This window comes from Rattus rattus, chromosome 8, assembly GCF_011064425.1.
Source record: "Rattus rattus isolate New Zealand chromosome 8, Rrattus_CSIRO_v1, whole genome shotgun sequence".
Taxonomy (NCBI): Eukaryota; Metazoa; Chordata; class Mammalia; order Rodentia; family Muridae; genus Rattus; species Rattus rattus.
Window position 1 is genome coordinate 77,902,640 of NC_046161.1, and position 22,723 is coordinate 77,925,362.

General features: G+C 42.6%; 1 protein-coding gene and 1 pseudogene across 1 annotated transcript in view; one reads left to right on the plus strand and one right to left on the minus strand.

The window, feature by feature from the left end:
• Positions 1 to 938: 938 nt before the first annotated feature.
• LOC116907894 lies at positions 939 to 1,357 on the plus strand (annotated as a pseudogene).
• Positions 1,358 to 11,621: 10,264 nt separating this feature from the next.
• The window catches only part of Elovl4 (ELOVL fatty acid elongase 4), a 28,235-nt gene continuing 17,133 nt past the window's right edge, over positions 11,622 to 22,723 (minus strand). The window contains exons 2-6 of the mRNA XM_032909876.1: positions 22,454 to 22,641; positions 20,530 to 20,610; positions 17,382 to 17,553; positions 16,003 to 16,130; positions 11,622 to 13,728 (exon numbers count right to left, since the gene is read on the minus strand). Coding sequence (XP_032765767.1) covers positions 13,453 to 13,728; positions 16,003 to 16,130; positions 17,382 to 17,553; positions 20,530 to 20,610; positions 22,454 to 22,641 — 845 coding nt within the window. The 3' untranslated portion in view covers positions 11,622 to 13,452. The remainder of the gene's footprint in view (positions 13,729 to 16,002; positions 16,131 to 17,381; positions 17,554 to 20,529; positions 20,611 to 22,453; positions 22,642 to 22,723) is intronic.

A 22,723-nucleotide genomic window follows, 5' to 3' on the forward strand; every position in this document is an offset into this window, starting at 1 on the left:
ATTCTGTGCACTTTGACAGGTTGTCCTATGAACAGTGAAAAGCTTGTAGCTGTGGTTTCAGTTTTATACAAGGATGGTCTGTGCGGCCACTGCAGGCCATGCTGGTGTCCTTGGTCCATCCTGTTGCCAGGGACCACGCTGATGTCCATGATCCAAGGTGCTACTGAAAACCATGTTGAAGTCTGTGACAATGCTGCTGCCAGGAATAACATGGACGTCTATGATCCATGTTGCTACTGGCTGTTATGGGCAAAGAAACTTCTCTTTCAGTGACATCAGTGACCACAGACTCGTGACAGAGAATAAGAGACGTTGAAGGCTTCTGTGACATCTCTGTCCCCCTCCCCATAGGAAAAAGTTCAGCCAGGAGGCTACTGAAGACAGTCCTTAAAAACCGTGGATGCTGGAGTGTAGCTCTTCACAGGTGATGGCTTCTGGTGGGGGAGGCGTGTGTGTGTGTGTGTGTGTGTGTGTGTGTGTGTGTGTGTGTGTGTGTGTGTGTGTGAAGAATGTGGAGAAGGACTCGGTTAAGGGATGGGCAACTGGAGTTTGATCATGCTCCAATTAATATATGAGCAACACAAAGGACTCGGTAGGAGGGTTTGGGGTTTTTTGTTTTTGAGGGGGTGGAGGGTGGGAGGGTGGTCTTGGAGAGGTGGGAAGTGAGTAGAATTGGCAGAGACTGTACAAAATTCCCAAATATTTAATTAAAATATTATGTTGTGGAAAATGTTAAATATATTTTTAAAAAAGAAATGCAATTTTAAAGTTTCCTCAAAACAATCAGTCTTTTCTCATATTTGCAACTCCCGTTCAGTTGACACAAATGTTCTTTTGCCAGTTTTCAAATGGAATGCACAGTTGCAACCTGGCATCTGACTTCAAGACATTTCATTCTTCTTCCTCGGCGCTGCCTGCCAGGTGACTGCCATCTGTTTTGCGGCATCATGGCTGCCCTTTGGCCTCTGGTGAAGCCCAAGATGGTCAAAAAGAGGACCAAGAAGTTCATCAGGCACCAGTCAGACCAATATGTGAAAATTAAGGGAAACTGGAGGAAACCCAGAGGCATCGACAACAGGGTGCAGAGAAGAGTCAAGGGCCAGATCCTGATGCCCAACATTGGTGACGGGAGTAACAAAAACAAACAAAAAAACCCAAGCACGTGTTACCTAGCGGCTTCCGGAAGTTTCTGGTCCACAATGTCAAAGAGCTGGAAGTGCAGCTGATGTACAACAAATCTTACGGTGCTGAGATTGCTCACAATGTGTCCTCTAAGAACTGAAAAGCCATCGTAGAAAGAGCAGCACTGCTGGCCATCAGAGTCACCAATTCCAACGCCAGGCTACACAGAAAATGAATAGATGGCTTGTGTGCCTGTTTTGTGTTTAAATAAAACCACAAAAAAACTGCAAGAAAAAAGACATTTCATTGTCTTTTTATTAGATTTTATAGATCCTATCTTATAATCTCCCCTTATTCATGCCACCACTCTCTGACAGCTCTTGTTTGTGAGCTCCTGTTTTCAAGAGGAAAGCTGAGAGGACAGTCAGAACCTAGCACCTAATGAGCATCCTGGGAGTCGCGACTCTTCCATCAAACCAAACACTAATAATGCATTAATTCAGTGATTCTCAGCCCCTGGGTCAAGACCCCTTTGGTGGTCAAATGACCCTTTCTGAGGGGTCACCTCAGAGAATACAGATATTTACATTATGATTCATAATGCTAGCAAAATTACAGTTATGAAGTGGCCACAAAAACAAATTTTATGGTTGAGGTCACCATAACATGAGGATCTGTCTTAAAGGGTTGCAGCATTAGGAAGGTTGAGAAACACTATATAATTATCTCAAACACAACGTCAAATATCCCACTAGTTTTATATTGCATCTTTTCTATTGTTTTTATTTTAAAAAATTCGAAAAAAAATCAATAAAACTTTATTACTCAAGTAGGCCCATTCTCTTCATCGGAAGCAACTTGAGCCTCAGAATGCACTGCCTATAGTCAGGATAATCTCCACTCATCTGTAGTGTCAGCTATGCGGAAAATATAAGCAGACATTCTTTGCTCTCCTGGTTTTGCTGGTGTTTCTGCATTTAATGTGTGGCCCAAGTTAAGAAAAAAAATTTGTTTTTTGTCCCATGTAGCCCAGAGAAGTTAAAAGTGTGGCTACCCCTGATGTTTTTTTCAAAGCTCACCCTCTCCTATATCCAGTAATTATTTAAAGACCCCAAGTCATTCTGCAGACAGAGCTAGTGCTACTGCTCCCTTCTAGAGCATGCGCCATTCCACTTTGCCTTCTTTATTATAGATTAGATTCCAAACTGTGTCGTCTGTAATATACCTTCTACCGCATAGCACGGGGAAAGGAGGCTGCACTTTTCTTTTGGTGAGTATGGACGGATATGAACGTGTGCTAAAGGAAATATGCAAAGCTATCACAAATATGCAAACCCGGGAGTTCATACTGTGATTCACAGGAAGATGACTAGATACCTTCGCTGAGAGCACATTATTTCTTGTATTATAAAAGAAATTTCTGAATGTGAAGCAGTGCTCTGAAGCCCATAAGCTGATGCTACCACTGACAAACCATTCAGTTCACATTGAGTTACTCCAATTAGAACGGACTACTGTGCTCTCTGCAATGGGAGCTGTCAAGTGGCTGTCTAGTCCAAGGATGGTCTCATTCATATCAAAACCAGCATCCGGCTCCACCGTGGGAGGCTGGCCACTCCACAGAGGTGCCTACCTGATCAACCTTGCTGAGAAGTCCACATTATTCAAGCCCTTGTTCATCATCCCTATGTTCTTGTAGAAAATGACCTCCAAACTTTAACCTCTTACGGTTTTGAAGCCTAGAAGTCTGATGTGAAGATGTAGTCAAGACAGCTTCTTCTCCCTCTCCCTCACTCCCTCCCTCTCCCCCTCCCCATCTCCCTCTCCCCCCACCTCTCTTTTTCTTGGCTCTAAGAAACAATCCTTTCCTTGCCTCTTCTTGTTTCTGATGAGGGCCAACATCCCTGGGCTGCATGCATCCCTCCAAGCCTGCCCTCTTCTTCCTCACCTTCTCTTTGCATGGGAAGCATCTCTCTTTTAAGAATGTTTGCAGAAACATTCAGAAAACAATTAATAATACAGAATTCTCTCCTCACCTTAACATTACTTAAGAATTTATGTATGTGGTTTGCCTACATGTATGTACATGTGCGACAGGCATGCCTGGTCTCAGTGGAGATCAGAAGAGGACATAGAATCCCTTGGAACTGGAGCTAAAGATGGTTGTGAGCTGCCATGTGGGTGCTGGGAATAGAATTCAGGCCCTCTGTAAGAGCAGCAAGTGCTCTTAACAGCTGAACCATCTCTCCAGCCCCATTTTAAGAGTCTAACCACATCTACAATGCCTTTTATTTCCAAGAAGGGTGGCATCTATAGGCTCCAGGGGCTACCATTCAGTCCACTACACAATCAGTCTCTTGTCCACTTTGAGAGCTATCAAGCAACCATGAGCTCTCTAGGGAAAGCAATGGACTGATACCCTGCCGTTTATTAAAAGCCTCTGATCAGTGACCATCCAAAGGGAACACAAAATGTGTCACACTCAGGATCTTCAATGTTAGGCTTTCTAGTAATTCATAATTTGTCCAAATCATTATCGAATTCATACTTCTGGTCCTTTTTCCTTTAGGGAAGGTCACCACGTGGATGCAAAGTCTAATATCCTCTCACAGGGAATTTTCCACATTTCTCTGGGGCCATTTCTTCTGCATGCATGCACACGTTGTGCACATGTGTGCACGATAGGGGCATATGTGTTGCATACACATGAATGTGCAGGAACTTATAACCCTGCAGGAACAAGCATAGTGAGAGCAGACCATCAACTGTCTTCCTTTATCACTCACTGTCCTATTGTCTTGACACAGGGTCTGTCACTGAACAGGGATCCAGCTATTTCAGCTAGCCCGGCTGACTAGGAAGCTTTTGGAATGTCTCTGTCACCATACCCATTACTGTACATAGCCATACCTGGCTTTTTATGCGGATGCTGAGTACTTGAACTCATATTTTCATAGCCTTACCCACCAAGGCTTTGTTTTAGGGACACTTCCAAGCTCAGTTAGGTCTCTGCCACAGTCTATTTGCAATTGGTATTTGCAATGTTACATATCATTTGTAATTTTGTCTTTAATTATTTCCTTTTTCAGTTTCTCGAGGAGGGGCCCACCATAAATCAGAATTTGCCCCCACATTATTTGCCTGAAGATGTTTTAGTGAAAGGATCGGATCGTATGTAGATGTGGGCACAGGGAGAAAGGAACAAACAGGGAACACTGAGGTTCAGGGAAATGGGAAAGAGTCTGGTGCTGTTCTCCCAGAACAGGAAGAGAAACTCTTGAGCTCTGTGAGAAATAGAAGGTGAAGAGGCTGTGTTTTGGAGGGACGGGGCTGGGTTAGAGAAGCAACTCACAGTAAAGAGGGCACAAGGCAGTGTCCTCACAGTGGAATCTTTTGGTCATGACTTTCATAACTTCTTGACTAAAATCAGCTGGAGACCAGTTGACCAGAGGGCTTGCTGCCTTTCTCCATTTTCTGAGGTCATTGCAAAATTCAGCCCCATGGATATTTAGAAAAGGAAATGGTTAATGAGGTCATGGTCTTAGAACATTGCTTGGCACAGGGAAAGGGTCTTCCTACAGGGTTAAGATATGATCACATAACAGGGTTAGTATCAAACTCAACATGACCCATATTCATTCATGACAGACAAACCCCTATGGCCCAAAGATCCCACTTCCAAATACCATTGTGACCTCAAGGCCTAAATTTCAACCAACATATAAATTTGAGGCCCACACTAAAACCACAGAAGGAGTTGGGATGATGTAGTCTGTATGGTTCACTGTTTCAGGACACGTGTCAAACGTGTGCAGCATTTGAACAAAGTTCTAAATGGAACTGTCATGAGGTGAAACATTCTATATGAGGGAGACGTGGCATGCAGCAAGGGCAGGTATCCTGTGCTCTGAGGGACGCTCAGGCCTTGTGCCTGTGCCTTCACAACCTCCCACTTGATGAGGGGACACCGTTGCACCTGCTCTAGCTTAGGAGGCAGTGGTTCAGATAACACCCAGCCCAGGGTGAGCAGCTCAGTTCGCAGAATCATTTCATGTTCTCTGGCAGATACACAAATGCATACCAAAGCCCAGGTATAACCTCTGATCTGTTTCCTAATAATCTGGGGACCAGGTCATGGCTTTTTCCTAAACCCTAAAGGACTGCACCTTGAGGACTTTCAGATGTCACCTCCAGAGCTGCTTTAAGTTAAGCACATCAAGCACCATTTAATCTGTTGGCTCCTCAATCGTAAATAGCAGAGTCACTTGCCCTGCAATGCATGGTACCTGCAATCCCTTTCTTGCCTCTGACCCCCTTCGGAACTGGCAGGCTAATAGCCTACCTGATAAATGAGAAAAAGCAGCACCTTCTGATGTGGGTGTTGTTAAAAAGCCAACAAGATGACACGTGTTACTTTAATAGTGATGGGTGGCAGACAGCAGCAATTTTCTTACTCTGGAGGGAGTGTCTCAGCCCTCTATAGGTCAGTGGACCTCCATACGTGTTACTGAAGTCATGACCCTTGAATTCACCATTTATTTTCCCTCCGACTCCTGGCATACATTTTCCTTTGCCAAAGAAACCATTGGCATTTGCTGCCTCCTCCTCATGGCAGCGCACCAACACGATGCTATCTATCTGCACAATGGACCATGGTGACAGATGTCACGGTGAGACAAACAAGGCTGCTGTGGTAGACGCTTACTGAAAGGGGATGACCTAGCTCTGAGGTGAGATGGCATAGCGTACACCGCAGGTGAAAACCTGACTTTCCACTATTGAAAATGAAGGAAAATGTCTAATGCGTTGATAGCTCTCAAAATTATACTGATTGCCGACTAACTGAGATCTGCCACAGGGGCTGAATTGGAGCTGCATGACGAGTTTGTGGTGAAGTATCATTCTCCAGGATTCTGCTGTTTCTCTGTTCCGATCGAACAGGAAGAGTTCAGTGGGAACATAACAAAGATGTATTGCCTTGAATCTTTCAGACCACGGAAGGCAACATGAACAGCTGACCTTACCAGGAATAGGGTGTTCGTTACTTCTGGCACACTGCTTCAACTGGGAGAGAATGTCCTAGCTCTGACTTGGTCTCTCATACCATTCCTCTCGTTTCATGAGGAAAGGAAGCAGCGTAGGACCCGAGAATGACGGTGCGTAATTCAGCTGTACATGTGGTAACTGGGGAGGCATGTCTGTGTTTGGGGGAGGAGTCAATGAGCCCCAGTGGGATGGACTCAGGCCACAATTCAATCTGTCACCTGGCCACTACAACCCTCATTTTGATTGGTTACCACAGTTCTAACTTGGGTACTTAATGATGGACATGTTCCATATTCCGATAATCCCCCTAAACTGTTTCTCTTCTTTCTCAGTGAAAGGTAAGCAGATTTATAATATATACTCAAGACATCACCCCCCCAAAATTCCCTTCACTGAGGTAGCTCTGCAGTTAGACATGGTGGTCAAGGCCTCTAGTCTCAGCCTTCAGGAGGCCAAGATAGGAGGAAAGCTGGGGCCCAGAAAATCAAGACCATCCTAGGCAACATAGTGAGACCTGTTTCAAATGAAAGAAAAGAAAAGAGGGATGGAGGGAGGGAGAGAGGGAGGGAGGGAGGGAGAGATGGAAGGAGAGAGGGAGGGAGGGAGAAAGGAATCTCCAAGTCTGTGCTCTGGATCACATATGGGAATTGGTAGGGGAGTTTTCTTTCTACTGTAGCGACTTAGGCCTGTGTTTGCAAGACTTTGACAGTTATATCTATCAATAGGACATAGTAAGTTGCCCGTTTATTTCTGTCTCAGGCACATTGTAGTCAATTACCATCACTGTACTATCCAAAACCATTCTAATATCGATTCTCCTGTTGTTATGATAGCCTGGCCTCACCATCACTGGCCCTTAGGTAACTCTCCAACTGGTGACACTCTCATTGTCACTGAAGGGACCGCATCTGAGACAGCCTTCTCTCCTTCTCATCCACAGCCTACAGGAAGTAGCTGAGAAGCAACTTTTCAAGCATGTTGGCGGTCATTATCAAACGCCAAGGAAGTGGCTAAATGGGTTGTACACGATAGCCCCAACCATACTCGCTCCATAAGCCTTTTAATTTTCATTTGCACGTGATTCTAATGCATCTCTAATTTTTATCTCACTTTAATGCAGGCCACTAAGTCTGTTAAACAATTGACAAAACCATAAAGTGCATCCTCACTGGTGAGCACAAGTTTCAGCTCAAGGATTACGGTATGTTACACATACCAATAATTTCAGTTCATTTTATAGATGTTTCATCTGCTCTGGTTAGCATCCTGAGAATCTATTCCTACGCCTTACTATGGATGAAAATCTGCCAAATCCTACCATACTTCACCATCTCCTATCGGGTTGGTCCCCCCACAACATTCCATATAATTCTCCTAGATGAAATGGTACTGAGAGCAGAAAGAAACTCATTGTAAGGTTTTGTGTGTAACGAAGGCTTATTCAGCTGATAAAGTGATTTAGTTGGCCAGGCATGGTCAAAGGAATTGAGAAATTCAGGGTTTTTTTTTTTTCCATCTTTATTAAATTGGGTATTTCTTATTTACATTTCAAATGTTACTCCCTTTCCCAGTTTCCATGCCAATATCCCCCTAACCCCTCCCCCTCCCATTCTATATGGGTGTTCCCCTCCCAATCCTCCCCCATTACCATCCTACCCCCAAGAATCCCATTCACTGGGGGTCCAGCCTTGGCAGGACCAAGGGCTTCCCCTTCCACTGGTGCCCTAACTAGGTTTTTAGATGCATTTCAAATGTTCACAATGCAGTTCTTTGGATCCCTAGTCTCTCTTTTTTTTTGGTTCTTTTTTTCGGAGCTGGGGACCGAACCCAGGGCCTTGCGCTTCCTAGGCAAGCGCTCTACCACTGAGCTAAATCCCCAACCCCGGATCCCTAGTCTCTTGTTACAACGTTCACATAAAAAGACTACTGAGGTTGTGGACTTAAGTTTTACCTCCGCAACCCATGGAAATAAGCATTGTTTGGAGACATTTCGAGTGTACCACTATGAAGTACAAGAAAGCCTTTGATGGGTAGTCACACAAGCTCCTTGTCCTACTCTGAAGCAAGAATTTAAAACATGAGCTAATTTTCTTCCCGAGTGCCCTGTAGTGTGATCAGTAGCAGACTTGTCACTAATCTTTACGTTTCTTATTTGCATGATAAAGGTATAATAGCCCTGTGCTAAATGCTTGTCTTCGATTACAATTCCCACTACAGGTCATAACTCAGCTATGAGCCTCATGAAAACAGTATCACATTTCTCACATTAGGTTACTGCTCCCTGGAAACCCAACCAGGGCAGATAGCTAATTCCGTATCATCTTTAGAGCCATGTCTCTGTCCCATTTAGTGCTGTATACAGACTGAATTATGGAAAGTTCAATGTATGAAACAGATACCAGCTAAGATATCTCAAACACACACCTCAAAGGATTGAATGTGGTTACAATCATTTAGACACTTGGAAGCGTGAAGGTCAAAACACTGCCTTTAGCTTCGACTTCAAACGTGTATGACTGCATCCGCTGTGACCGTTATCACCACAACTGTCTGCAGCTACAAGACTGATCCAGACAGGGAAGCACACAGGCCAGCTGCTGCCAACTTGCCTGGAAGAACCGATTGCTTCAGCTCGACTACTACAAGATGTATCTGTGTCCTCTGCCTTCTTAAGATTTCAATTTCTGCCTTGGGTTGACAAAAGTTAAAAGTTGTCAGAGAAACACAGCCTGAAAAGGAATCTAATGTAAATTTGGCTTTTCAGTCTCTGCAATGCTGAGGGAGAACGGAGAGCACATCACCTGGAATGGATTCCTTGTGTCAATCCACGTCTAACATGAAGGAGCTAGAATTATGAGGTAATTAGTCTTTAACTTCTAGGATGAAAAATCTCAACTGTAAGAAATCTGCCCCTCGGTTTCATTTCGTTGCTCCTTTGCCTCAAGCCCCCAGGATATTTTTATAGTGCAGAAAATATTAGATTTTACTTTTGTAAGCCACAGCTTTCTGCTTTCTGCTTTCTTCTTTTTTCTTTTCTTCTTCTTCTTCTTCTTCTTCTTCTTCTTCTTCTTCTTCTTTCTTCTTCTTCTTCTTCTTCTTCTTCTTCTTCTCCTCCTCCTCCTCCTCCTCCTCCTCCTCCTCCTTCCTCCTCCTCCTCCTCCTCCTCCTCTTCCTCCTCCTCCTCCTCCTCCTTCATTTCTTTTTTCTAAATACAAATTTAGAGAAAGGCTACTTTCTCTCTTGTGATTATGGAACATCTTTAAATTTTTTCTGATTGAACCTGAAATTAGAATACATGTGAAACTTAGGGATATAGCTCACAGTCAGAGTTCTTGCCTAGCCTGAATGAGGCCTTGGTTTCAAACTCATCACTGAGAGAGATAAAAAAATATATATGAAATGAAACTATGTATGAACTGATAATATTCTTAGCTGTATAATATGCCTGTGGAATGTGTTGTCCAGGATGCCCAGATTAAGTACATTAGAACATAAGCCACAAGGTGGGGCACAACTTGTACGCATAATGCTTTCATATCATGAGGCCTCATCATCTACCCACACCACCTCATTTCCAAATAGCTAGGTAATCATTACTCTTGAAAGACTGGTTCACAGGATCCTTCCTTAACAGGGAGGAGAGCCTCGGTTTAATCAAATGTATCACCGGTGATAAAAGAATTCTAACCAGCACCTTCTTTTCCCTCCCGGGAAACAGGAAGGGGAGAATTCTAAAGTAAGAAAAGGAAGAGCTGTTTTCTCTAAGATAGGAAGGAAGGAAGGAAGGAAGGAAGGAAGGAAGGAAGGAAGGAAGGGAGGGAGGGAGGAGGGAACCAGGGGATAGAATTCAGATGGTTGAGGTCAAACTCTAAGTGGAGAAGAGCTGAGAGGACAGCTCTTCCAGAATTGGTGCCCGAATCGGTGTGGTATCAATTAGGCAGCGCAATAAAATAATCTCTTCTTCCAGGCTTCCCCCCCACCCCCCATATATAGGGCAATGGCATGACACAAAGAGAACAAATCCATAAATTAAGATTTTTCTTTTTTAAAAGTGGTTCACTTTATCTTTATTTTAAACAGCCCAGTTTCACTGTGTCCAAGATATGCATAATAAACTGGGTGAACCAACAGACTGCTGAGTCCTGGGACTCTATGTTTTGATGCATTTGTTAGAAAAATCCCTCGACATTTTCAGACAAAGCTAGGCCATCTCTGCCTGTCACCATCTGCATCATTTCTCCTGTCTCTGGCTCATTAACACCATCACCTCAGAAATGGGAGAGCCTGAAGCAGACAGACACCAGCCTGGCAAGCAGCCTGTGGCCTTCCGCAGCCCACAGAGACAACCCACTGGCTCTGTTAACTTTGGCTTCTATCTCAAGCCGGTGAACCCAGGGACACAAAAGCCACGTTTCTACCAAGTACCACCCAGGGGACAGCTGTGTATGCCTGGTTTCTTTCTCTCTGCTCTTCAGGAGACAGCTGGGGGGGAAATCACTGAAAACCTTACAAGTCTCCTGCAGCTCGCTTCTAGGACTCCTTCTGAGGTCACTTTGGCTCCCTGTCCCTTTCTAAGTAGCAGCCCTCAGCCACAGACATCAGAATGACCTAGCCAGAACTACAGTGCTGGGAGGGCCCACGTTTCAAGATGTGAACATCAGTATCTGTTCTAAACCATGTTCAGATGCCCGGAGTGTGGCACGGACGAATGGATGAACTAGTAATGCTGAAGCTTAAACTAGCAGCCAGTCAGTGTCCGTCAGGAAACGGACCCAAGAGCATGGGGATGGCGTGGGGTGGGGGAGGGGCGGCTACAGTTATCAACTCTACTGGAACGCAGCTGTTCTGGTATCTATAGTCGGGTGTCTGAATGTGCAAAGGTTGTTTAATAAACTGTTTTCTACTTCAAATGTCTTCGTGAAAGAAGTTTAACACAAAGCAGGTGCAACCTTTTTTCACTGGGCGTCAGCAGCAAGGCATGTTGACTGCTCTGTGATGATTCAGAAATTATCAAAGCTATTAGGAAAGGCTGCCATTGAGGCATTTAAAATCATAGTCCATAAACTCATAATAAGGACTGAGTGATTTAAATATGAGACTCTAAGAACCTCCTCAGAATTATTTAGAATTTCATGTCTGAAAGCAAATTAAAATAATTATATAAATAATAATAATAGTAAACATGTTACCAAAAAATATCAAGCTTTTAGTTCTACTATGCTCCTATAATCCCAGCACTCTGAAGGCAGAAAAGAGTGGGTGGTGAGTTCATGGCTGGCGTCAACTACATAGCAGAACTCTGTCTCAAAAATAAACAAAGGAATGCATACAAAAATAATAAACTTTGAACCAGAAACTCCGAGAACTCTGGTCCAGTTTCACTGCTTTTCTCTGTAAGAGGTTGGCAACAGAAAATAAGTTAAGACAGAAACAAATGAATTGATTGACGAAGGTTCACTTTTCCCACAGCAGTAGTATATTTATTGTGCTGAAATCTGATAGCAGGGAATGAAGGGGTGTGGGAAGCCAGAACAGAATGTTTGCAAAGATTTACACATCTCTAGTCATTACACACTGGCGAAAGACAACGTGGTGATCCTCTGAGACCGTGCTGTTTCATGTGCTGCTAATTTCTGTAATGTTTGTGACTGCATGCCTTCGGGGAAAACGTAATCTCAACGCACAATAAATATTGTATAATTTACAAAATGTCCTGAAAGTCTGTACAAACAGCAGACATCCTACACATGCGGTTTTGACAAGTTGGAAGATTTAGAAATATTCATGCTATTTTTTTTGTCACAGTTTCTCTTTCCATGTGATCCCTCTGTGACGTCCCATAACAAATTAATCTGTGTAAAAATAAAATGTGGAACAACGTCTCTTCTGCAGTCCTCCAGTCCTCCGTTTCGATTACATGAGACATATCTTTTGTAAACACCACATTTGACTTGAGAGATCCAACTTGGTCTCAATTTTTCTCATCTTGTATTAATAAGTAACACCTTGTAAGGGCAAGCACTGAATTTAGTGACCATTAGCACCAAGGAGTCGAGATATTGCACCAAAATGCATTTACACTTTTCTAGTTAATAAGGAAGATTTTTTTTTTTTGCAACGTAGTCACAGGGGAAGTAAGCATTACTCAGAATTAGACACACTGAAAGAGATGGATAACATCACGGAAATGTTTGAGCTATTTGAAAATAAAACAAAATAAAAAGTAAATTTGAAAGTTAAAATCAAAATCTACATTAGAGGACTCCTTGATTTTTTTTAAGTAAAATTTATTTCATTTTAAATGTTCTTTCCAACAGAAGAGGTAGGTGAATGTCCACGTATGAAAAAAAAAATCAGCAACAGCCACAAATCAAAACAAGGAAAGCCCTGATAAAAATAAATCAATCCACCCTCAGAGTTCTAAGTGCATGTAAATGTGACTACCTTAGATGTTACTAACAAAGACATGAGTTCTTCCATATTTCAATCATACAATAATCTTAATTCGCATGATACATTCCTGCTAATAATAGTATTCAAAGGTTACCTTCCTCATTACAAAAAAATAGAGAGAGATATATTGTTTCCCACAGTGATTTGTGCCATAAGTCATGGTGGCCTTTGGGTCACAAAGATTTTACTGCTATTCTTTCTTATCTTCACCAACACCACCATCATCACCATCAACATCGTCGTCATCATCATCATCATCATCAAGCCTTTATGAATCTACCGAGATTTTTCAGAGCTTTCAAATTTAATTACAGCCAAAAGGGAATATTCTGGCTTAGAGGAGGAGAGGTTTGACCACAAGGGTCAGTAAATGGATCCAAATTCGAATGTATTTTCTTGTTCTGTCTCTGAACAAGAAAATGTCAGGTAACTGATTTGCAACCAGTAGGAAACTAGTGATTTAGGGAAAAAAATTTTTTTTCATAAAACTGTGTTCTGTGATCATCTAAAATTCAGACTGAGGAAAGAGTAAATGGAAGATAGGTGAAATTTCCACCCACTGCACAGGTGAGCGAACAGGAGGAGAGGCTCCAAGGTCACGTTGGGATTGCTTTGGTCTGGACAACATGAAGGCTAATAAAAAAAATGTTTAAAATAAAAACTTCATAAATAAAACATCTAGGAACCGTATATTGAAAGGTTTACTCAGTCTGAAGGTGCACAGACCCTATCTGCCTTTCTCCCCACCCCAGATCCTCTGCTTCTGTTGCCCCTGAACTTTTAAATGACACAGGAGTTTCCTCACTGTCACCGGTTAAGGCCCAGTTCGATTTACTCTCCTTTTGGCTTCCCGTTCTTCTGGGGTTTCCCGTTTTCTAACACCAGCTGCTTCTCTGACTTGTTCACACCGTTCGCTGAGATGCCATTCGTGGCTGTCTTTCCGGTTTTTGACTTCTTGGGCTCATTGTATGTCCGAGTGTAGAAGTTGAGGAAGAGGAAGATGAAGCTGATGGCATAGGCGATCAGAGCCCAGTGCATCCACTTGGGGAAGGGGCAGTCGGTGTAGAGAGATAGTGCTGTGTGCCCGATGGTCACATGGAACTGAACCTGAAAAACAAAAGCAGAGGTGGAGGGAACACGTGATCAGAGCAGGAAGTGACTTCTAACAGCATCACAGTCTCCTACAGGGCTGACACGGGCCCGAGCTGTGCTCTATGGTTGGAAAGGGTAAGCGTCTCGGCCTCTTTCTCTCTCTGAGATCACAGCTCAAACACCACCTGCTCAGCACGGACATTCTATGGATTTCCACAGATCCGGCACCCATCGCCGGGCCTCTGTGTTTTGTTTGTAAAGTGGTGTGACAGCTATCTGAAGCTGACTCCTGTATCTGTTGCCACTTCCACTGTAGTTTCTGGAGGCAGGGCTTTGCCTCGTTCACTGGCCATTCCAGAGTCTCTGGCATAGAATTTGGACATTTGAATACTCGCTGAAGGGCATTCAAGGACAGGGAGCCAATGGACAGGGGCGAATGATAAAGCAATAGTATTTATAGGGTCTTTTGCTTCCTTTTTATTTTTAAACTTAAGCTCTCACCAAGAAGTTACTACACTCACTATATGCTTTTTTATTTCATCTTTAGGCAGGAACAAAAAATAACGGGGTTCCCTGACATTCTCATCCATGTTCATCACTGTAATTGGCCCAACACCTCCCCACACACTGGTCTCCTTCCCCGTCCTGTTCTCATTCCAAATAAAGCACATTCACCCTAAAAACGAACCCAAGCTCACTCTCTCCTGCAGGTAAGACACAGACAAGTCTGCATCTGAGTGAACATCATTCTTTAAAAACTTATTATCCAATTAAAATCAATAAATGCAAAAAGAATTACCTCCAATTTTATGAACTCCCAGGAAGAGAAAATTCAAAACACAGAAATGTTTGAAGAATAAACTTAAGTTCTAGTGCACTAGTCACTGGGTGATCTGAGACACAGAATTACAAATTCTGTAGCATTAGCAAGGGTGAACTTTTTTGTAAAACTCTTATATTATTTAAGTGTTTGGAGGAAGTCTGACTCAGAAATTCAAGTTCAGCATCCTGTCTGTAATGGGCAACTATAGGTTCTTTGAGAAAGACAGCATTATCCTTATATTTATTTCACTAAATATCAAGATAATTTGTTCCACACACTTCAGTTTATATTAACTTTTATAATTCCCATGGCAAAAAGCCAAATTTGTAGAACTTGTAATTTCACAATGGCTCTTAGAACCTATACCACTGAAAAAGGGTGTGTTGTGTATAGGGTGTAGTTGAGTATGATGTAGCTCACCGACAGCCTGAGGGCAAACCCTGACGAAAGAGACTGAATACTTTATAGGATTTGGGTCACCTCTTCACGTTCTTGGGACCACCTAGGTCTCAGTGTGAGGAATAAGTTCTACAAACTATTATCACCCGCTTCCACGATGCTGGAAGAAGTTTCTTTACTGATGAATCCTTCACACCCAACATTCCCCAAAGGCTGTGGTTCCTGTTTGGTTAGGCAGCTATGTGGCAACTCAGAGCACAGATGGGTATTTCTAAATGCGATCCCACTGATAAAAATGATGTGTGCACTATGATTAAAGCATATTAGAATACTTTCTGAAGCCTGGAAATGAGGTACCAGCGTGGATTTGCATGTTTGGTTTGATTATAGGCCACACCCAAGCTCTGTACGGTGCTTTGATGAATGCACTGGTGTGTAATGAGAAGCTCTACAGAGAGGAGCTCCTGAGAACTGTCTGCCTGGAACTCTGGGAGTTCAAATCCTTGGCTCTGCTGTTCAAGCACAGTGTTACCCAACTAGAAAGAGTACTCCTTCTTGTATTCAATTCCTTCCCCCACCCTTCCCCTTCCTTGGCTTTGTCCTTCCTTTGCTACATGTATGTGGTCTGTTAACAAGAATCAAAACATGGGAAAACTGGAAACTTAAGTAAGAACAAGAAGAGAGAATAAAATAGTAAGGTAGAAAAAAATAGTCACTCACAGAAAGTATTTTTCTAGTCATATATGTCTATGTACTTTATGGCATAGCTACAGTTTAACCATTCTTTCCACAGCTGGTTTTACAGGCTTCCTCTCAAAGGGACAGGTTCTCAATCCAGTTTTTAAGGGCTTTATAAACCAAGTGACCATGACCAGTCCACCCATGAGTGTTCAGGTTGAACCGAGCCAGTCTTGACACCGTACCTTGCTTACAAACTTAATTTTGTGATGGAGAACCACCTAAAACAACTTGGCACATTACAAATAATAAACATCACATATTTTTAGTATTTTGATTTTTCCTGCCAACAACCGGAAGTAACTTTTCAATGAAAACGTTTGACTCACCAGCTGCAGCATGGTCAGGTACCGCTTCCACCAAAGATATTTCTGGATCCAGGGGCCGAATGCAGTCAGCCCATAGTAGGAGTACATGATCACATGGATGAAAGAATTCATCTGGGCCCCAAAAAACGCTGTCGAGAAATAAGAGGCAATTGCGAGGAAACTATTATGGTTCATCGAAGGCACTGAGATTAAAGAGCGATCCCGCTGATAGAAAGGATGTGTACACTGTGATTAAAGCATATTAGAATACTTTCTCCACCGCTTTCCACTGAATTTACATCACATGCTACACATTCTACTTTAGCCCCAAAGAGAAGCCAAAGCCTCTCAAATTAAGCTTGATATTTTTCACAATTTAGGTTTGAGGGTTCCTTTTAAAAGCATACAAATAGAAATGTGAATTGCTAAACTGCAAAGGGTTTTTGAAGCAGTAAATTGTTAAAGGCGGGACTCCAGCGAGCTTCAGCAAACAACGTACAATGGCTGCTGCCTTCCTCTTCCCTGAATTTTAATGTTACCTACCAGTAAGTCCTTGGAAGGAGGCTCGGGTGCTTCCAAGGGTTTATGTGTATTACATTATCGCCTCTGGAGACACTAATGTGCACACCAGGGGTAAGTAACACTCATTTCTTAGGTTTCAACATGGTTTTAAACACGACAGCATTATATACTGAGTGATCAATTCTTTTAGTCTATACAGCAATGTCCCACTCAGTCGAATTCAACAGCACTCCTCTTTAGAATACTAATTAAGGCGTGTGTACACCAATGCATTTCGTCATGATGTAAGCTGAGGGTCAGTTTAGATGTACAGAGTTTCACTTTAACGTTACTAGCAAGTGTTCAGTGTGAAATGTGTACACTGTCAATAGTCGCACGCATCCCCAGGAAAGGGCTGTTTCCAGCTCAGCCTGCACACATCACCCCTAGTCTACAGCCACCTGAGAGACTAGAGCAACTCTCTGCCCGGCTGTGACTTCTGAGCCTCTTTAGTACTAAGGAGGCTGTGTAAAAGTTCATTTAAATGGGAAGCAATGGAGTTACCCAGGGTCTGTGTCACAGCAGGGGTAAGCTGAGGGCTTGGACTGAACCTGAGGCGTTGTATCTCAGTTTCTATCAGATCAGAACTGTCCATCAGCTCCTTTTCCCACTCAAGCAAGTACTGTTTTCTGGTGTTTAGGCTTAGTGGTTTATGTCCACCTTGGGGACAAGTCTTTAGGTGTCCAATGACTGAAAAGCTGAAGTTTTTAAGAAGAGGGATGAATAGGAACGGAGAGGATTAACCACAAAAGCAAGCTTACTGACACACACAGTAGGTGAATCTACCTCCCTCCAAGTACTAGGGGGGGGGGGTTCAGGCAGACGTGTGGGTCTCTCACCTTGGCCTCCTGCCACCCACTTGATTCCAATCCACCACAGTGTGAACATGGTGCAGTGATGGTACACGTGAAGGAAAGACACCTGGTTGTTTTTCTTCCTCAGGATAAAAAACACTGTGTCCAAATACTCGACTCCTTTGGATACAAAGTACCACCACAGGGCAGCAGCTATCTGTAAAGGGGAAGGAAAGGCACACTATAAAACGAAATCACACCGCGGTGTGGGCTTCTACTCTGTTGAAAACTGCAGAGCACAGCATACAAAACGTACAAGGCATGCAATCGTTCTTCCGCTAGGTAGGTTTGAGACCTAACTGTGTACCCATCAGAAAACAAACCCAAGCTTTCTCTGCTTACAGCCAGGCAGTATCCAGCTTCTGAGCACTACACCTGTCACACTGCTATGCTTTGCAGATTGTAGAGAAAACAACGTATCTTTGGGTATTTTAGCTGTTTCCTACAGACCCTATGTTTACATAACAGCTAGTCTAACATTTTCCCCCACTTCCCTTTAACTGTACAAAAGGTAGCTAATCCCTGCAGCCTGTGTTAGTATAGTCTTTAAAATGATCAATTCGAAAACAACAACTATTTCCTAGGTCACAAATATAATCCTGTTTACACAAGTAAGTCTTTTCTCGGGCTCTAATTAAGACACCAGATGGTACAAAACGATTATGTGACTTGCTGGGGGATTAAGGATTCAAGAAGAGGTGACCTCTGAATATGTTTTAAATCATTCTGCAAGGATCTGACGATAACAATGACCAAACTGTAACCTCTGTATAGATTTCTGGTAATAATTGTGGATAAAACTAAAAATTAAATCAGTGCATAACTGAAGTATATTTATAAACCTTTCTAAGACAGAAGGCTAAGATCCTGTCCTCATTTTATACCCACATCTGAGTATGAGTATTTGCTCATGTTTTGGCTTTTGCTTCTGAAAAACAAAATTATTTTTTTAAGTGCTGGAATCATTACCAGGACTTCATGGCAATTTGAAGTTCTTAATTTGTTATTGTCACTTCTAGAATCAGACATTAATGAATAAGTATTCCCCAACATAGAGGAAGAAAAAGGGCCAGTCCAGAAACAAAATAAACTCTTGTATTTATCAGCCGGTAGGCACTTACACAGTCTGAGCAGCATTGTTATGGGCCACAGAATGAGCTGAAAAGCTGCTTGACACAGTTTAGTCTACCCACAGTAACTGATGCCCACTGTAAGATAAAGTAACTCTCCATTTTAGCACGGTAAACTGTAGGAGGAAAGAGACGAGGCCGTTTTTCCTCCATGTGGACCTCTAAGCTAGCCCAGTTCATATGTAATGACTTTTCTACTTAGTCTGTAAACTGCACTAGCTATCTGTGAATAGGATACATCAAAACGAGGGCCCACACTTTGGAACATGCAATGCACACAAGAAAGGAGTCTGAGTACAAGGCTCATTTCACCAAGTTCACTCTTAGATGGGCGAGGCGGGTAGAGGGAGGGCCGCAATCTGCTCAGCTACGAGATATTTGGGGGGTGGGGGGTGCTGGGTGTGTTTTCACAATAGCTTTTTTTTTAACTGAAAGAGTGCTGTTGAATGCTGTTGACTGAGTGGGATATCCCCTCACCAAAGTGGGTGAAGTCTGAGTGTGTCAGCAGTGGATTCACAATCAGCAAAGTAACATTGAGGCTTTATCCTAATATGAACACACTGCCTGACCCAGGGTGCTTCCTAAGTGTACTCCTGAGAGAAGGTCAAGTCCAGCCTTTCTCCTTTTCCCACCTTTGACAGGGGGCCAGCTCTTCACTGAGGAGAATCTTTGGCAATAGAGTTAATATATTCTGTGAGTCTGAATGAAGCAACCTTGCTCGGTCTCTCAGCCACACCCTGGGCTTTACTTTAACTGTTTCCTGACATGCTGACTACATGCCTTCCAGACCACACCAAAACATGAGCTCTTTGCAGGCAGAGACTTAATCTGTCTTCTTGCTCCTATGGTCCAGGCCCTGATACTATATGCATACAAAGGCAGGCTCCACACACATGCAGCGGGCAAATGGAGTCAAGCAACAGCGTGACTGGGAAATGATCTGGACATGAAGTCCTAAGTACATTAAAACAATTTGGTTACAGTTCCTAAAATTCATGCTACAACATTATTTATTTTCCCAATGTATGCTATTACATACATATAGCATTATTACACATATATATATAAAACAGATACATGGGACACACAAAGCACACATATGTATGCAAACTGGGTTTGTTGTGTATAATATGTATAGGAGTCACAGATTTAAGAGTTCGCTAAATGGGTAACAATTTGCTATTCCTTCCACTTAAATGATAATTTTACTGATATAGATGACTGGGGAAAATGGAGCCTTATATTGTTTATATTGTTTTTTACAAATTCAATAAAAATCAATTTCATACCCATATGAGTTATCTTGTGCCTTTCCTAAGTATTGTATAATTAAAATGTTTTCCTCAAATAAGTTAGCTTTCTTTTGTAGTTTCTATTTTTGTCACAAAAGTTTAAAAACAAACTTGGAGACACAGTCTCATGATGTAGCACTGACTGGCATGGAACTTGCTAAAGGACTGGCTTGGCCTTGAATTCAGAGATCTGTCTGCCTCTTCATCCATAGTGCTAGAATTAAAGGCATGTACTATCACGCCTGAGAAAAAATAAAAATATCAAATAATGCATGACGTGTGTGTGTGTGTGTGTGTGTGTGTGTGTGTGTGTGTGTGTGTGTGTGTGTGTTTGAGGCAGGGTTTCTCTGTGTAGCCTAGGCTGTCCTGGAACTCACTCTGTAGACCAGGCTGGCCTCAGATTCAGAGATCTGCCTGTCTCTGCCTCCTAACTGCTAGGATTAAAGGTGTGAGCCACCGCCTCTCCACTTACATGGCCTATTTTAAAGTACTGGATAGTAGCAATTCCATCATGTTCACTCTTTCAACACCCAATAAAAAAGCACACTGGAGGTATAAAGCCAGATTTCCCAATTATGTGTTTTAAAGGCAAACAGAGCTTTCTCTTCCACACTCAACACATGCTAATCCCATACAATACTGTATTTTTTATGGCCTGAGAGCCTGTGAAGTTAAACTGTAGTCATCAACGACTTTCACTGGCATACTCACCCTGACTTCATTAACGTCATTAGAATAATCCACTGACTGGCAAATATAGCTGTATCCTGCGTTGTATGATCCCATGAATAGCTGGGGACAAAGGGATTAACATTTGGAGTAAAGGTTTAGAAAACACAGCATTGGAAACAGTAAATTTGACTCACAATTGTTTCAAGTGTTGTGAAAGCAGTTATTTTCTTTAAAAACATTTCAAGTGCACTAAACATTTTAAAGTTTTTTTCTGGGGTTGGGGATTTGGCTCAGTGGTAGAGCGCTTGCCTGGGAAGCGCAAGGCCGGGTTCGGTCCCCAGCACCGAAAAAAAAAAAAAAAAAAAAAATAAAGTTTTTTTCTTGTTCTTTAGTAGAGCTGAGGGTCAAACTCAGGACTTCACATACGGGTCAAACGCTGTACGACTGCATTTGAGACAGGGTTTCTCATTTCCAGCCCTGAACTGACATGCAATGTTCTAAAATCCTTTGTGTGATAGCTTTACTATAATTTTATTTTATTTTTTTTCTTTTTTTCGGAGCTGGGGACCGAACCCAGGGCCTTGCGCTTGCTAGGCAAGCGCTCTACCACTGAGCTAAATCCCCAACCCCATACTATAATTTTAATAAAGGCTAAATAAAAAGCAAGCATACTCTTTTTCACCAAGACATTGACTAATCAAATACATATTTTCCATTATGTAGATAGTAGCTTATTAGTTCCTATAATTAAACTTGCATAGGCAAGATGTTACATCTTTAGCATAATTCACCATTGGAAAGATACATTTAACGTTTCTAAACTACTGTGGATGCTAGTTCTATATAACGCCAACTCAGTCAAAGAGGAATTTTTACAGCAGCTGTGCTTGCTAGATTTTTGCCAATTTGATACAAGCTAAGTCATTTGGGAAGAAGGAATGTCAATTCAGAAAATACCCCTACCAGAAAGCCCTGTGAGTAAGCATGTAGAGCACTTTCATGACTGATGGCTGGCGTTGGAGGGTCCGCTCGCTGTGGGTGGGGCCACCCCTGGGCAGTATGTGCTCTAAAAAGCTGGCTGAGCAAGCTACCAGAGAGCGAGTCAGGAAGCAATGTTCCTCTGTGGCTTCTGCCTCAGTTCCTGCCTCCAGGTTCCTGCCTTTAGTTCCTGCCCTGACTTCCCTTTACCTGGATTGCTACCCGGGAGTGTAAGAGATAAAACTCTTTGGATTCTGAGCTGAAAGTTGTCCTGCCTTGACTGATTTATATCTTGATCTAAGGTGGTGTGTAACCGTCAAACAAGAGCATTTGTGAAGTTGAGAGTCTTTAGGTTAAGTTGTCGTTGGGAAGCTTCTCTAAAGAAGGGTTCATTTACTCAGTACCTCTGGTTAGCCATCAGCCCATATGGAATTTTACTAAGTCTCTCAAGAAGAAATTCCTCAGACTTTAGCCACTTGAAAGGACCCTGCCAATTCCAGCCTTCCGGATTTTCTTTCAAAATACCCTGGAGAATTTGCTGATGTCCAGAAAATTCTGATGATTAAGTAGCCACACCTGCATAACAGCCAACTCCTTTCAGCTCCCGCACACAATATGGCAAATTACATAAGATGGTTTAATGCGAAACTCACACTTACAAGTGTTTTGATCAGGTTGTCAGGCCTGAAACTGATGAAGAAGGGTTCTGGGTAGCTCTTGTTGCTCACTAAATGTCAAATATGTGCAAACATCCTAGAAACACGCCTCTCTCACCTCTAATAACAGCCTTCCATACTGGGCAGGTATAGTCCCATGACAAACCAGTTACTAAGGCTATAGTGAAAATTCATTCTATGCTTGCCTCAAAGTCTCATCTAAACAGCTATCCTACACTCCATGCAAGGCTGCAAGGGTAGATTCATGGGGTCTCATTTTTAAATTATTTCCAACAATCCTGGAGGATTACTAAAGTTAATAAACATACCTCTCTGAAGATGAAAAGGTTAAGCAAAACCATGCCAAAATTATAGATTATGAGCACTAAGCGCATTTGAAATGGCTCTCGGTCTTTCATCCATTTCGGCCCCAGCCACACGAACAGGAGATAGAGCGTGCTTATGCTTAGTGTTGGCCATGGAGACTGCATCAACGGCCAGTCTTCTACACGTTTATCTACGGAGAGAATCAAACGACATGCCATTTACTGAGCAGTGTACATCTTACAAAACAAAATTCTCTTAGGCATTCAAATGTC